Here is a 14,183-nt window from a genome sequence, read left to right on the forward strand (position 1 = left end):
TGAATTGTTATACATAAATGTCATTATTATGTTTTCTTAGCCCTACAAATGTGTAGTATATACAAAATGTAATCTATAGTTACACGATGAAACCCATTCGGTGACGATCCTTGTCAGTAATTATCGAGACGAGACATCATTGGTCAGATTCATTCGTTGAAGGAGATTTAAATTTTCAAAATGTCAGCTACGTTAGTGCGTTTAGTTTGCTGTTAATTATTGTTTTGGATGCGTCTTATTCCTAGCTAGACTTCAGAGCAAGGTGAGTGGTTGTTTGTGCCTGGAAAAGGTAACTTGTATTTGCTACTTTGTTGCAACAGAATATAAAATAAAGATCTGGTTGGTTGGCAGTACAGTGTGCATTTGAACTGTTCTTGTAAAACAGTTACTTTAATCTAAACTTGCTTGTTGGTAACATAAATCGCATCCCTCAAGTCAAGTAATAGACAAATACAGCAAATTATGTTGTGTAACAGGTACAATGGCGATTTTGGAGGAGAGTCTGAAGACAATGGTGAGAATCTTTAGAAGAGAATGTCACCGAGTTCTGGAATCGGAGAGGACAACTATTCTGGGAGCAAATGAAATATTGATGGTTTTACAACTTACCATAGCAGACGTCAATAAACAGGTAAATATTACCATTAAGTGCACCACAAAATACTGATGAGGATGTATGTGGTAACAGCAAGGCTGCAATTTATTCACTAGCATTAGATATTCCTTTGACGTGCATGAGCACAATACATTTCAAGAGTGTGGTAGTGTTAAAAACAGTCACTCAATCACTTGAACCCTATATTCTACTAGGTCATATTCTCCCTCATTAAGGCCTCAAACACACCTGACATCAGCATCACCATTAGATTCCCAATTTTTTCCCATGGTAACAGGACTCAAGGACACTTCTTCCATAACATGCGGTCGTGTCTGATTACATTTCTTTTTCTCGCTCTCTTTGACAGGAGTGTGGAGAGTTTAGTGTGGCGCTGAGTGAAGTTCTAAAGATCTGGAAATACTTACTGTGTGACAAGCTTCACCTACCCCACAACGACTCCCCACGCCCAGAGAACTATGACCTCATTCGCAGAGCGTACGAATCCTTTCTGAAACGGACAAACTCTGTGGACCTGATTGATATCCAGTCTATGTACAAACAGCTGAAAGTCGACTCAGACCCAGGGGAGACTTTGAGCTCAGTGAGTAGTAGTATGATTTAAATGGGTTCACTAGGACCCTGTTTTAAATTGTGTAATTTTAGCAGATGCTCTTAATACAATTTTCAATAGTTTTCATACAATACAGCTTCAACCTTAAATTCTCTCTAAACTGGACCTGTGCCTTTACACAGCTGTGTTACCAGCTACCTATTTGCTTGTCATTTTGCCAAAGAATGGTTGCTATTAAAGTTAAACAGGCCACTACGTTCTGCCTTCATAGACGCCAGCAAAGCCAAAAAGCTAAGTCGGCCAAGCCTAACTTCCATGTTTTGTTTTCTGCCAAGATCCAGCTGTTCCAGTTTCTGACAGGTAATACAGAGACTGGTGATCTGAGGGATTCCACAGTCCCTTTAACTCCATCCAGCAAGTCAAGGCCATGCAGCACACAGGTAATGGCTGCTCATGTATTGTAGCGTATATGCCAGTCTTGGAATAGCACATTATATATAATTTTCCCCTCTGCATCACTGATGGTGGTTGTGTCCATAGAATGAAATGTTATATTGGCTCATGTCATTATACCAAAGTCCAAACAGGAACTTTGTGTCTGCCGTCTAATTTTCCCTTTTGGCAAGGATTCATTCATCTCTTCTTTCCCAGCACTCGTTTACCCTCTGAAATCTGTCTCGCTCTTATTAAGAGGAACTTTAAATCATATCACTCAGATTTATGTGAGAAATGTGAATTCAATTACCAGGCAGATGTTTTAAAACACAACACAATGTGGGCTTGGACAAGAGCTTTTGCAGCCCAGTCTCCTCTCCAGATGCTTTGACAACTGATGATTTGTGTTAGAAACTAGTTGCTACTATGCTAGGAGCTAGAGTGATGAGGTTTATGAATTTTTGTTTTTATAAACCTACCTGTCGTTCAAAAGCCTTTGCAAGCCGAGTTGCATTTACCAATACTTTTTCAAAGAATATAACTTTTTATGGGTCTAGTAAAACTGTCTCTTCCTTGTGACATGAAGTTTTGAGAGTGCTTGGATGTTTTATAGGATTATTTGGAGTGGTATCAACTGAGTTGCATTTTTGTTTTCAATCTCCAAGGTTAAAAAGGTCATGAGGATGGTGTTCTGCTCATACTTAAATCTGCTAGTCAACACCAAGAATGACATAGCTTTAGCACACATTCTTGACACACCTAATCGTTCGCTTGGACGCGTAGCATTTACCAACCTCAAGCATGCAGCACGAGACAAGGACACATCACTCTTCCTGGTACAGTAAACACTTTATTTCTTTGCATTCTGCTAAGGTGACTTCTATTGATCTGTCAGCCAACGATGTTCCATATCTGTTCTGCATTTCAGGCCGTGACCTCATTCGTAAGGGCCATCCAGCTGGGGGGGAGGGGCTATGCCCCAGCTGAGTCTGATCCACTGAGGAAACACTTAAAAGGACTATCCGACTTTGTCCATTTCATGGACAACTTGGACGAGATACTGGGAGATAACCCCGACCCCAGGTGAAAGACACAATCTGGAATCTGTACCCACCCTTGTCTATGAGATCCTGGTGGTAGTGTTTGAGAGGAGATGTGAAGCCCATCTGTTTGGGAATTCTGTTGATTGTAAAATGCACATGGAGAACAGACTGTTCTGCACAGCCTTGTCAATAGATCCCACCTGCTCCATCATGGTGTCTAGATCTTGTTGTTCTCTTGAAATAACTCCTAATGACCTCTGACGCAAGGTCTTACGATAGCATATAAATTGCAAAAACATGTTTATCTTAACATAAAAGTCAAATTTGCTAACAGTCAAAATATCTTTATGGACTTTATCGGTCTGATCAGTTAGGGGAATTATCATCAAACTAAGCTTCCCTTGATCCGCCCCTCCCCCATCTGTCATTATACAGCGCAACGTGTTCTTGGCAATGCATCAAAAGCTTTCTTTTTTTTAAATCATTATAAGTACTGAATGTTGAGGTAATGCTGTGTGTAACCAAAGGATTTCCTTCACTGCAGAAACTGCTAACAAGTTACAGTACCTGTGATACTTCTTGATCTCTGACTGCTCCATAGTGCTATTAACATAGCTGTAGAATGAAATATTGTCCCAGTTTCATTTTAGCCCATCAGTTGTGTTGATAACTGCAAGCCTTGCAAAGGGTTTCCTACCAACACGGCTGCATGGTGCTTCTATGATGAGATTGTGAATGTTTGGAGCCAGAATTGCTCTTTCAACAGCCCGCACCCCTAGCCTTTCCCCTTCACCTCCAGTGGAGTACTGTATTTCCACACACAAACACCTTCTATAGAGGGTTCAGGGCCTCTTGTTCAACTAACATCTGTTTTCCCAGATGATTCTGTTACTGAGCCTCACTCTCTTAAACAAGAGCTTGATCAGGGGATTTAAAACCATTCCTTCCCACCTTACTACAATGTTTACACCCATTTTTTAACACCCAAAGTGTGACCGCTCTATGCTAACATTTCAAGTTGCTCCTTCTTTAAGTAAATGCTATGCTTTTTGAATTATTTATGGATATGTACTCTCAACTAAGTCAGTGCAAAATATGCATCATTGTCATTAATGGCAGTGTTTTTATTAGTAACTAGGTCTAGACACTGAATCTGTTTGTATTTAGAAATTTACTTTGTTTTGTTATTCTCCACAGTATTGCGGGAATAAGACTAGTGACCAGTATTAGAGCAGCTCTTGTGAAGGGCCGCAGCAGGGATGATGTGGTGTATGCTGCAGCAGAGGAAACTGCCAGGGATCTGAACAAGAGGATCCAGCAGATCCATCAGACCCGGAATAAGACGACTAGTGGAACAGGGATAAGCCCAGCCAGGGTAACTGATACTGCAGTCTGGTCCTGAAGCTTATCAATTTTGGTGGCCACTACAGTCCCTTTACATTTAGTCATTTAGCAGACACTCTTATCCAGAGCGACTTACAGTAAATACAGGGACATTCCACCCGAGGCAAGTAGGGTGAAGTACCTTGCCCAAGGAGACATTTTTCACTGCCGGGAATAAAACCGACAAACCCTCTGAGTAGTAGCCCGATTCCCTAACCGCTCAGCCATCTGACTTTACATGTCTACATATTTGAAATATGAATAATCTAAAGTATGCATTTTGTTGAATGTCAGCCCAAAGCGTATGCGATCAACCACGCCACTGCGTTAGGAGGCCGGGAGACAGTGAAGGTCCTGATGGCGCTGCTCGATGAGGAGGCCCTGGTCCCATCGTGCAGGAACAAGGCAGACCTGCTGTCTGAGGATCTGGCTGTCCTCACTGGGGCAGAGGAGACCTGCATGCTCACACTGTTCAGGTAGCCTTGTGCCCATTATCTTACCCACAAGACACCCCACACAAGTGGTTTTATTCTTTGCCAAGACAAGTAGAAGGAGGGTTAGTGCAAGCGTGATGGAGATTGTGCTCTTCTCTTAACAATTACTAATTGAATTTGCTCATTCAGGCTTGTGCAGCTGTCTGACCCAAACTCATGAACTCTGCTCTCTCCTTCTGATCGCTTCTGTGTCCTCAGATCTCCTGCAGCTCCTTCTGTGTCTTCTCCAAAGCCGCTGGCCAACCGTCTCCAGGATCGTCAAGACTCCTTTAAACCCAAGGTACCCCCCCCCCCCTTCACCTCCCTGAGTATAGAGACCAGGGGACGCAAATCCCAAACATCAGTTAGCTCAAATTATATCAGATGTACAAACACTGAAAATAATGTCTTTACGCCCTGTAATTTCTCCCCGGTGTTATATTATTTATTTGCTTAGCTGACGCCCTCATCTTAACTTGCTTCCACAATTCACGTTTGCACAGCTGTATTATTACTCCTTATGTTGGTTTAGTGTGTTGCTCGAATCTGAGGTGTAAAACTACTCATCCGCAGGGGATTCAAACCGTCAACCTCCTGATCCTGATGGTCAGGACTCCACCCTATTGACATGTGGGCAAGATCTGCATTGTAGATTCTCATTTTTTTTTCTTTATCTAGTTGAGTCATATCCGTAGGTATGTATATGTTATTTTAGCATCTGGGACTGTAAAATAATCAAATATTATACTTTTTTTTTTTCTGCAGCCAAGGAGGCTGTGTGGTATATACTTATACTTGGCATAAACAGGTTTCTGTTTTTCAATGGACTAAAGAACAATGATTTCAAGAGGGTCCTGGTACATGGGTATGTTTTAATACACCCTACCATAGTAGTTGCCAATATCCAGTATCCAGACATCAAACTGCTGAATCATTCAAAGATTATCTCCAATGACAATTTTAGATTTAAAGGGTTGGGCTGTTCTTTCAACATGGAAATAAACTGCTTGAACCCCTTTAAGCATGTATGCTAAACGCATTTTGTAAATGGCTTCTTTATTTGATTGCGCTAGCAGATGTCACTTTAGCTCCCCACAATCCTCCGGTCTTCCTGTTTGAGTGCAATGTAATGGTCCCTGGGTAGCTCACTGTTTCCTGAACTCGGCCGGCGGAAGCTTTCTGCATCAAATTCACTTTGAGGATGCCATATCAGTGGTGTAACTGGACTGGCAGGGTGAACTTGAAAGGTTATTGTTTCCTGTTGTCTGCTGAATAACTTTATCCTGCTATCCTGCTCTCTTGAACAGTTTCATCATGTGCTGACGTCAACTGGCACACGAGAGATACTGCAGACAGATGCAGTTTCTGCTTTGTGTTTCCCCACATGCGTTTCACTTTTTGGATATAGCTCAATCCAAGCGAGATTATGAAAACATCATGCACATTTTTTTTTTGTCTGTTTTGAATTTAATGCCAAGAGAAAGTCTTCATGATTGGGAAACTTTGTGTATTTGCACGATGGTTGAAATTGTTGCAAGATGCATGGTTGTGGCCTGTCAACAATTGTGAGGGAGCGTGCATGTGCACTTTAAAAATGGGTAAAACGGTAGCTGCATTTCCAGTGTGCCTATGCCCCACAGCTAGATCATCAAGCCATTTGCATGGCGTTCCTACCATCTTAAACACTACTTTAATCCACATGACTGGAACCCCATGTACGTGCCTTCTGATAATCTGCAAGATTATGATGTTAACCATTTGGAGGCCTGCCTGTAGTGCAGTCTATTCTTGTTTGGAGTTTGTGGGGGTCATTCGGTCTACTGGGGTTATGTAAGGACAGGACGGCCTCCACCGACCACTCCTTCCTCCAGGGAACGGAGGACTGAGCGCGCGGCGCCACATCAGGCCCCCACCTGCTCTAATTGGATTAGGTGTTCTATCCACTTTGGCCCTGTTTGCCATGTCTCGGCCTCTCTCTCATTGTTTCTGAGAGGTGTGTTATTAAAATGCAACGGGGGCAAGCCAAGCCCTCTTTTTAGCTCCCATTATTGAAGCTCCTGGTCTGAGGGTTACTGTTGTTTTAGGTGCTCTTTTGAGAAGTTCTGTGAACATCCCCCCCACCTCTCAGGTCTTTGATCCACACCCAGCTTTTCAAACTGTATTTCTTTCCTCACATTCGTCTTCCCTACTGCGGCCCACTAGCCCGGAGGGTGAAGTTCTTGGATCCTGATAATCCAGACCAGGCGTAGATCAAACGGTGGATGAAAGGAGGGGATCACTGTGTGTCCCTGGGGCTGGGATTGAGGCCCCTGGAGGTCATTGACTTTATCTAGGATGTTCTGCACCCACTTCTTTTAATAGGCTACCCTAGTCAAGTTTTGGCCGTCTATGGAATGTTCGTTGTCTAATTGTGATTGCAAAATAGTTCTGTGTCCCTCCTCCCCCCAAAAAACATTTTTTCTCCAAGTTTAAAACTATTCCGTCTTTTTTTTTTTAGGTCGCTAAACTGGTCATTAGGTCCCAGTTTGCCTGTACCTATCTGGATGAGGAGCTGCCCCTGAACCGTGTGCTGGAGTTCCCCAGCACCAGCCAGGTCCCCACCTGTGTGCACCCTGCCCCCAAACGGACCATCACCGCCGTGCCAGAGGAGGAAGACTGGGAGCCAAAATCCACCTCTGCTGTGGAGGACCCAGGCACAGGTACAAGTTCTAGCTGTGTTACATCCATCTCCATTTCCCACCTCCTAACTGCTTGCACTAGGCTGCGTGCTGAGAACAGGGTCCAGATTTCATCACAGAAAAGTGCAGCATACACACTCTTAGAACCCCCCTCTCTTCTGGGATAGGCTTCTATTCCCTCTGACGCCACACAGTGGGCCCAATGCCTAGCCCCACCCTCACAGCCTGGCCTCAAACCCTGCCCGGTCCCAGTCTGGGGACTGCTACTTACGATCAACCTTTTAAATGATTCCCCGTTCTATAAAACCTGGCCACCCCCACATCTGTAGTAAAAGGAAAAACTAAAGAACACCCCCTCCTTCTCCTCCCCCGTCACTCTTTTCCTTTCTGTGGGAAATCCGGCTGTGCTCCTTCAGGTTACATGACAAATGTACACTTTCAGCTCTGAAGAATAAACACACCAGCTGTTAAACGGCAGGCTAACGTCTACAATTTTGTCATATGTAACCCCCCCCTTCTCCTTCACTTCTGTTATATCCTTGTTTTTGTTTTTTTTACATATTGTTTCCTTTTCTTTTTTGTGTGTTTCCAGCAGAGGTGAACACCGAGTCTGTGAGGAAGGAGCGAGGACGTCCACTTGGGCAAAGGTGTGGAAATGCCTCTGAGAGGCTGGCTATCCAGAGCAGGAAGAAGACCACCAGCCAGACATCAGTCAAAGCTTGTAAGAGGAAGCAGGTGGATGGAAATGAAGATGACAGCTCGGAGAACCAGCCTCCTCAGAAGAAGCCATCCATAACGGTCTTAAAGAAGATGCCAGTGAAAAATGCCCCCAAAGCCCCTGGTAAAAAGAAGTTGATTTCTGGGCAGGGCAAACTTACCAGCTTCTTCAGAGTGTGAACATTTTGCTTTTGTTGTGGAGGTGGGAGGCATGGACAATGCATCTTCTCTCCAGTTATACAGGGAAAAGTGTAAAATGTGTTTTTGAATGTTCATAATGCATTGATGCAAAATAACCATGAGGCAATTTGGAAAATCTGAGCCCTGTCAACCCAACCAGTTTATTTTGGTACTAGATCAGTTGACGTAGTTTAACTTTGCCCTGGTAGTTTGGCCAAAGGCTTCTCTTTATCTTGTGTATCTCTGCCATCATGGATCTATTTTTATTCTTGTTGCCTGTGGAATTATAATTCTATTCCGGTAATGAAACACACACTGTACATATTGTTCAAGTTTAACATTTAATAAAGTTATAATTTTTTATCTATTAGTTTACACTATTGTTTTTACAGCATGCAACACATTTTTAAAGGAACACATAGAGCAGGTTGAGGACACAAGTCAGGGGTGCTGGGGTCGCACTTCCTTAGGACTGCCAGCAGGGGCGGTAGACTCTTCCTATCATACATCGGAGCACTAGATAGAAGAACATAAGAACAACTGAAGTAACTGGTACTTCGCTGTGTCGACCATTCACATCAAGTTTCCGATACGATTTTACATTCATTGGCAAATAATTTTTTTTTCTTCAGATTAGAGGAGCACCATATAGTTGATACTCACTGTCGAGATCTGCCTCCCTGCGCTCTATTCTCAGATTGTATTCAGCTGGAGTATGGTCTGTGCTGCGCTCTGTGAGAAGAGGGGGAGCGCGAGCAGGGTTCAGGCCCCGTCTGCTGTGCCGTTTCAATCCGATATCCTGTGGGAGGGAGTCGATCAGTGCATTGGCAGTGGCAGACTTCTACTAAATCATATCAACCACTTTTAACGTTGGTTCACACCATGATTTCGCAATGTTCTGCGTAAAGGATCCTCTGGTAGTTCAAGCCGCAGCAAATCTGTAACAGCTTTGTAAGATTTTCAATTTAAGACCCAACAGTGAACATCAAGTAGCAGAACAGACCCTCTGGGTCCCAAACCTCAGAGTCTGGACAAGTGCCAGCTCAATGAAATAAAAAACACATGGAAAAGATGGCCAATGCCTCACCTAACCCATGTTAACTATAATACAGTGGCCTCGTTACTCCAAAGCCTTGTTTTGCTGAACTGACTTTGTTCCCCCCGTCATCTTATTCCAATGCAGTTCCATTACAGCAGAGACAACCACCATGTCCATGACACCATCTGCCTGACAAACTCCCTACAGATGTCTGGCCAAACCTTTGTGGCGACAAAGACATCTTGCTACTTTTTACCACTGTGACAGTAAAACATTGCTATCCTTTTACGTCTCGATGATATTTTTGGAAAATCTTTGCTCATAAACTTCAGTTAGAGAGAATGACATGCATGGTGGGGATCAGAGTCTAAATAGACTAGAGGTATTGCCTAACATGGGTAGTGTGAGGAACCACTTACTGAGAGGATGAGGATCTTGGGAGTTCCATCTTCATCTTCCAGTCTGTTGTCCTGGATGGAGTTCTGCCTGTACGCAGGGACATGGATGGAAGGCTCAGCTATTGCCTCATCATCCAGCATCAAATTCAAGTTCTGCCGGTCCAGCCTGCCTTCTTCCAGCTTCCCTGTTGGTATGCCCTGGCAGACGGCATGGGTGCTGAACTCACAGAGGAGCACCAGAGTGAACATGACTGAGTGGATGGAGATCATGATATCTACACTGTTTCTGCGTCCTTTTGAGTGACAGTGACTCTAGACTGACTTGATGTCTTCTGTGGCGACTGTTTTTGGTGGCCTGCCAGTGTCTTTTATATTATTGATTACCAGAGGGTGCCTATTTAGAGAAATCCGAACAAAGGGAGCAAATGTGACGTGGTTTGAGGGCTCCTGTTGGGATGATTACGTCTTCATTGGAAAACGTGTTCAACAACAAACTGAGACGAGGCTGAGGGGGATGTGTTTGCTAAGCTGCAACCAAAAGTGTCTTTTACAAAGACTAAACAGAACATAGGTCAACAAAAGGATTACTCTATGTGTATAGACATTAAATACCCATGTGAATGAGAGGGAGAACCCTGGTTCACCCCACTGTGCAGTCAGGGTCTTCACCGGCCCTTTGAATGTCATAGGTCTGAAATTGACAGCATATTTCCTCTAAAGAGATAAAGAGAGAGAATAGACACAGACCTACTGTGCACTGTGAAAGACATCCACTGCATGTCCAATGTGGATTTGTTAGCATCATTAAATGACATCAATGCGAGACCAGTATTCTTTGTGAGGGCAAAATATTGCACAAATCAAGTCTCCAACCATGAAAGGATGCTGTGCAAATCAGGGTCACAATGTCATAAGGCTTCAACACAATCTCATAGAAATGTGCACCAACCTGTATTGGTCCTGTGATTTAATGAGTGGTTAATGCACTTTTGGGTAAGAGAACTTGCCATGTTAGTGTGAGAGGTGCCACTGTCCTTTTAAGAGAAAGGACATGGCTGCACCCAGGGACGGTGCACCTGTTAAGCCATTCTTTCTGATGTGTGGTAGTGGGTAGCAATTAAGCACTCTTTATTTATTTTTTTGGTGTGCTGGGTACTGCCATAGTGTTTCACCTTGTCCTCCCATCTCGCCACAGTTGGGAAAAGTGACTTTATCGTCTCTTCAGGTTTTAACAACAGCGTGTTAATATCAAGACGTGTGGATCAATACGTTATATTTTGTGAATCCACATCTCTGCTCTCTTCATTTGGTTGAAGGCTTGCAAGGAGGTTTAGATGTTAGGTGGACCACCAATCACCACCTTGCCACATTAGCATCATCGTTATTAGCTGCCTGCTGAGTACCTGCGGTTTACATGCTTGATATCTGTAGGGGTTATGGCCATCAGTTTGGGAAATGAAGGTGGAGGAGTTTTACAAATGAAAACAAAAAGGCCTTGTTGACATAGGTCTCCCAAGCTCCTCTTCTGGTCTTAGGAAAACATAGGAGGGCTTACATTATTACCATCACAGAAGCTGTAGCAGATGGATGGAGAAATGGGACATGAATAATAGTTATTGAACTCAGTTGAAGTGATTTTACTTGGAGCGCTCAGCCTTTATTTTGTGAGTATTTTTGTTGGAGAGTGACGGGGCTCTACTGAAGGACTGAACTGGTCTGCTGGGGCACGGCTGTTCCAGCAGCAGCACAACTGAAGCTCTGAGCTTCAAGCTCTGTTGTTGTAACCTCTCTTTCTCCACTCCCTCTCCTTTTTTTTTGTTCTGTCCGTCTTTCATTCTCTGTATGACTCTATTCAACAGAAGTCGGGTGGTCTTCACATTATTCTTGAGAATGAATCTGTGTTGAACCGTTCCTGAAACAGCCCCTCTGCTGCTATTTCAGGTTGTTGCCCACAATGAACACATTATTTACCTCTAAGGCACCTATGTTATCTCTTAGACACCCCTCAGTGCTTCAGTAAAACACATTTTACTAGTGCACCTTTGCCCCCTTTACTCCGATGAATTCTTAAGTCGGGGTGAAGCTGTTTATCTGGGGGTTTTCTATTTTCCTAACAGGAAAACTTTGCATAATTCAGAAAAATATCTAAACTCACATAAAAGAGAAGAACAGAATAATCTCGTAAGAACCAGATGTGATATGTGGTCAAAGTGTGAACATAAATGTGTACGCTCTGTGCCTGTTGAAGAGCTATGAAAATGAAGGTGATATATCATGCTGTTTAACTACCTTGTTTAAAAGTCATGGGGCATCATTGAACTGAATGCCTGCAACCAAGTGGCACAACTGACATTTTATCATGTTGTATAATAATTTTACCTAGAAAAAATATTATATTATATTTCCCCATCATAGCTACCAGCACCAAGACATCAGGCTGGGGAATCATTTTCTCATCAGCTCCTTCTGGCAGTTGTCAGGGGCCCAATGCTGTAACTTGATCAAATCCATCTTTCAGTCATTTCAGAGTTCCTAAGAAGTCAAGGCCAGATAGACTACATCAACGGCAGCATCACTTGATCGTTCCCCCCGGAACAAAATTTTTTGATACATCCCCTTTCATCACTTAATCTTCATCACTTGTGGTAAAAAAGAGTAGCAGTGTCTTTAACAGAGGGGACATTCCAGACGTGTGTAATGCTGCGAGTCCTGGATGCTGCTCACTGTGTACTGTCTAACTCAGGGTGAACGCAAGGGGGCTGGTGTAGGGGGGCTGGTGTAAGGGGGCTGGAGGGTGTGTATGTGTGTGTGTGGGGGGGGGGGGGTTGGGGGTGAGCATTGAGGTCTACAGAGATATGTGTGTGTAGGGCAGACCCTCTTTGTTGCCCCAGAACAGACCATGGTTTCCTGGAACAATGCAGCTGATGAGAAGCTCTCCAAGGAAAATATGGGTCTGACATCATTGGTTCTTAAAGTGCACAGCTGAGCCAACACTCTCCTGCTATAATCAGTGCTCAGTGAATTTCCACTGCAGAGTGCAACGGAGGAGGAAGAGTAGTGAGAATTGTAAGGCTGGGTGTCACCCTGCCCCCACCTCTCATATGCTAAAATCTGGAGTTGCTGGACGGGGTCTCTACTTGATGGCTCTCACACCCCATTGTGTAACTTTGATTGAATTGATGTTTATTGGCCATGAAAGTTTGCACAGACACGGAATTTGATTTGGCAGGAGAGCCTACCTAGGCAGCCATCAAAGGCGCCCACCAGAAAGATTACAGCAAAGCATAACATGAGGAGAGAGGAGGAGAGAAAAAGGCAACCCCCATACAATGCTCCTAGAGGAGTACAGTATGGGAACAGGCAAAAACCTCAGCACATAAGCCCACAAACATTAACAACACAACATTACAAACACTTGCAATGGGAAAGGGCGGTGGGGTAGACCAGCAGCATCTGGACCTGCGACCGTAATAGGCGCTGGACACAGACCCGCCAGCCACCCAGGGAAAAGCAATCGAAGGCGTTGGATGGGGGTGGGGGGGTGGTGGTATCTGTAGTAGGTGAAAGTTAGTGTGTGAGTAGGTCTGGGTTGGCGCCCTCGACCTAGGCCACAATCAGTCCGAGTCTCTCTATGCAGATAGTGTTGGCAAGGAGACGTCCTTGGTCATGACCCGGGTAGAGACCAAGCCACAGATGTTGATGGTGGGGGAGTGGGAAGGGAAGGCAAGATGGTCTCGCTTCAGCGCTCTCCAGGGGAGTTGTTTTCCAGCAACGGCCTTGGCCAAGGCCTGAGCTGGTTACGGGGCCGAAAGTAGATGAGATTGGTGTAGATGTTTAGACGAGTAGATGCGACTCAATTTTCACGTCCACCCTTCAGGAAGGCCTCCAGATCCTCAAACCTTCTTTGCTGAGCCGCGAACTTATCCCTGTTGTACTCCCTATTCTGCTGTAAGTTCACAGTCAGTGCTCCAACGGCTCTGCCCACCGTCTCAATCAGGTCGGGCAGCCTAAGGGGGCTTACCTTACTGTAGCACTGCTAGTCATATATTGATAAGTAAGGGTCAAGAAGTGGTCTGACTGGTGGTTCTTGTGTATAAAGGGAATTGTAGCATTTTTCTGTGGATTCTTGATCTCCTGAGGCCTTCTCAGCTCTGGCTTGTCCTTGTACTCATTCTCCTTCCTCACATCTTGCTTTCTATCTTTGGTTTACAGTAATCATGGTAGCGTAGGTCAGAATTAACCTTCATTTTGTAACATGTTTGCCTTGTAATTGATTTCATTCATTTGCAATGTTATATAATGTTTATTTCATTTAACCTTACTTTGACCGTTCTTGCTCTGATTTAACCCATAGAGTCAAATAACAGTAATTCCATTGATATTGGCATTATTTGGTTAATGTAAATACACTGTTCAGTTTCCCATCTTCCTTTAAACCATAGGGGAATTAGTTTTGGTTGTTTCGCCAATATTTAACCCCCTACAGAATCATGAGTGGGCATGGATGGGCATTTCATACACTTGCCTGCTTGCTCGTTGTTACAGTGAATTAAAGGCATTTAGAGTGCATGTGGGATAAGGGTTTCTTTATGATGGCCATTTAGGGCTACTTTTCCAATCACAACTGAGTATTTGACCAATGATTATGATACCTATGTCCAGAGCCCC

General features: G+C 44.0%; 2 protein-coding genes across 4 annotated transcripts; one reads left to right on the plus strand and one right to left on the minus strand.

The window, feature by feature from the left end:
* The first annotated feature begins 152 nt into the window (after positions 1-152).
* Positions 153-8,413, plus strand: LOC124469726 (PARP1 binding protein). Of its 3 annotated transcripts, none has more exons than XM_047023195.1 (11): positions 153-262; positions 477-631; positions 966-1,199; positions 1,505-1,609; positions 2,270-2,440; positions 2,533-2,687; positions 3,845-4,022; positions 4,325-4,506; positions 4,723-4,804; positions 7,001-7,202; positions 7,774-8,413. In XM_047023195.1, exons 2-11 carry the CDS (start codon positions 482-484, stop codon positions 8,076-8,078), a joined length of 1,764 nt encoding a protein of 587 aa, XP_046879151.1. In that variant the 5' UTR covers positions 153-262; positions 477-481; the 3' UTR covers positions 8,079-8,413. The 3 variants fall into 3 exon arrangements, with proteins under 3 accessions (XP_046879151.1, XP_046879152.1, XP_046879153.1); XM_047023196.1 differs by having other exon boundaries at positions 7,777-8,413; XM_047023197.1 differs by lacking the exons at positions 7,001-7,202; positions 7,774-8,413 and adding an exon at positions 5,077-6,992.
* pmch (pro-melanin-concentrating hormone) lies at positions 8,402-9,859 on the minus strand. The gene is made up of 3 exons (XM_047023198.1): positions 9,537-9,859; positions 8,742-8,877; positions 8,402-8,594 (listed from the first exon to the last, which is right to left on the minus strand). The coding sequence occupies exons 1-3, from the start codon at positions 9,783-9,785 to the stop codon at positions 8,545-8,547; spliced, it is 435 nt and encodes a 144-aa protein (XP_046879154.1). The 5' UTR covers positions 9,786-9,859; the 3' UTR covers positions 8,402-8,544.
* Positions 9,860-14,183: the final 4,324 nt, after the last annotated feature.

The sequence above is a fragment of the Hypomesus transpacificus genome, chromosome 7, assembly GCF_021917145.1.
Source record: "Hypomesus transpacificus isolate Combined female chromosome 7, fHypTra1, whole genome shotgun sequence".
Lineage (NCBI taxonomy): Eukaryota > Metazoa > Chordata > Actinopteri > Osmeriformes > Osmeridae > Hypomesus > Hypomesus transpacificus.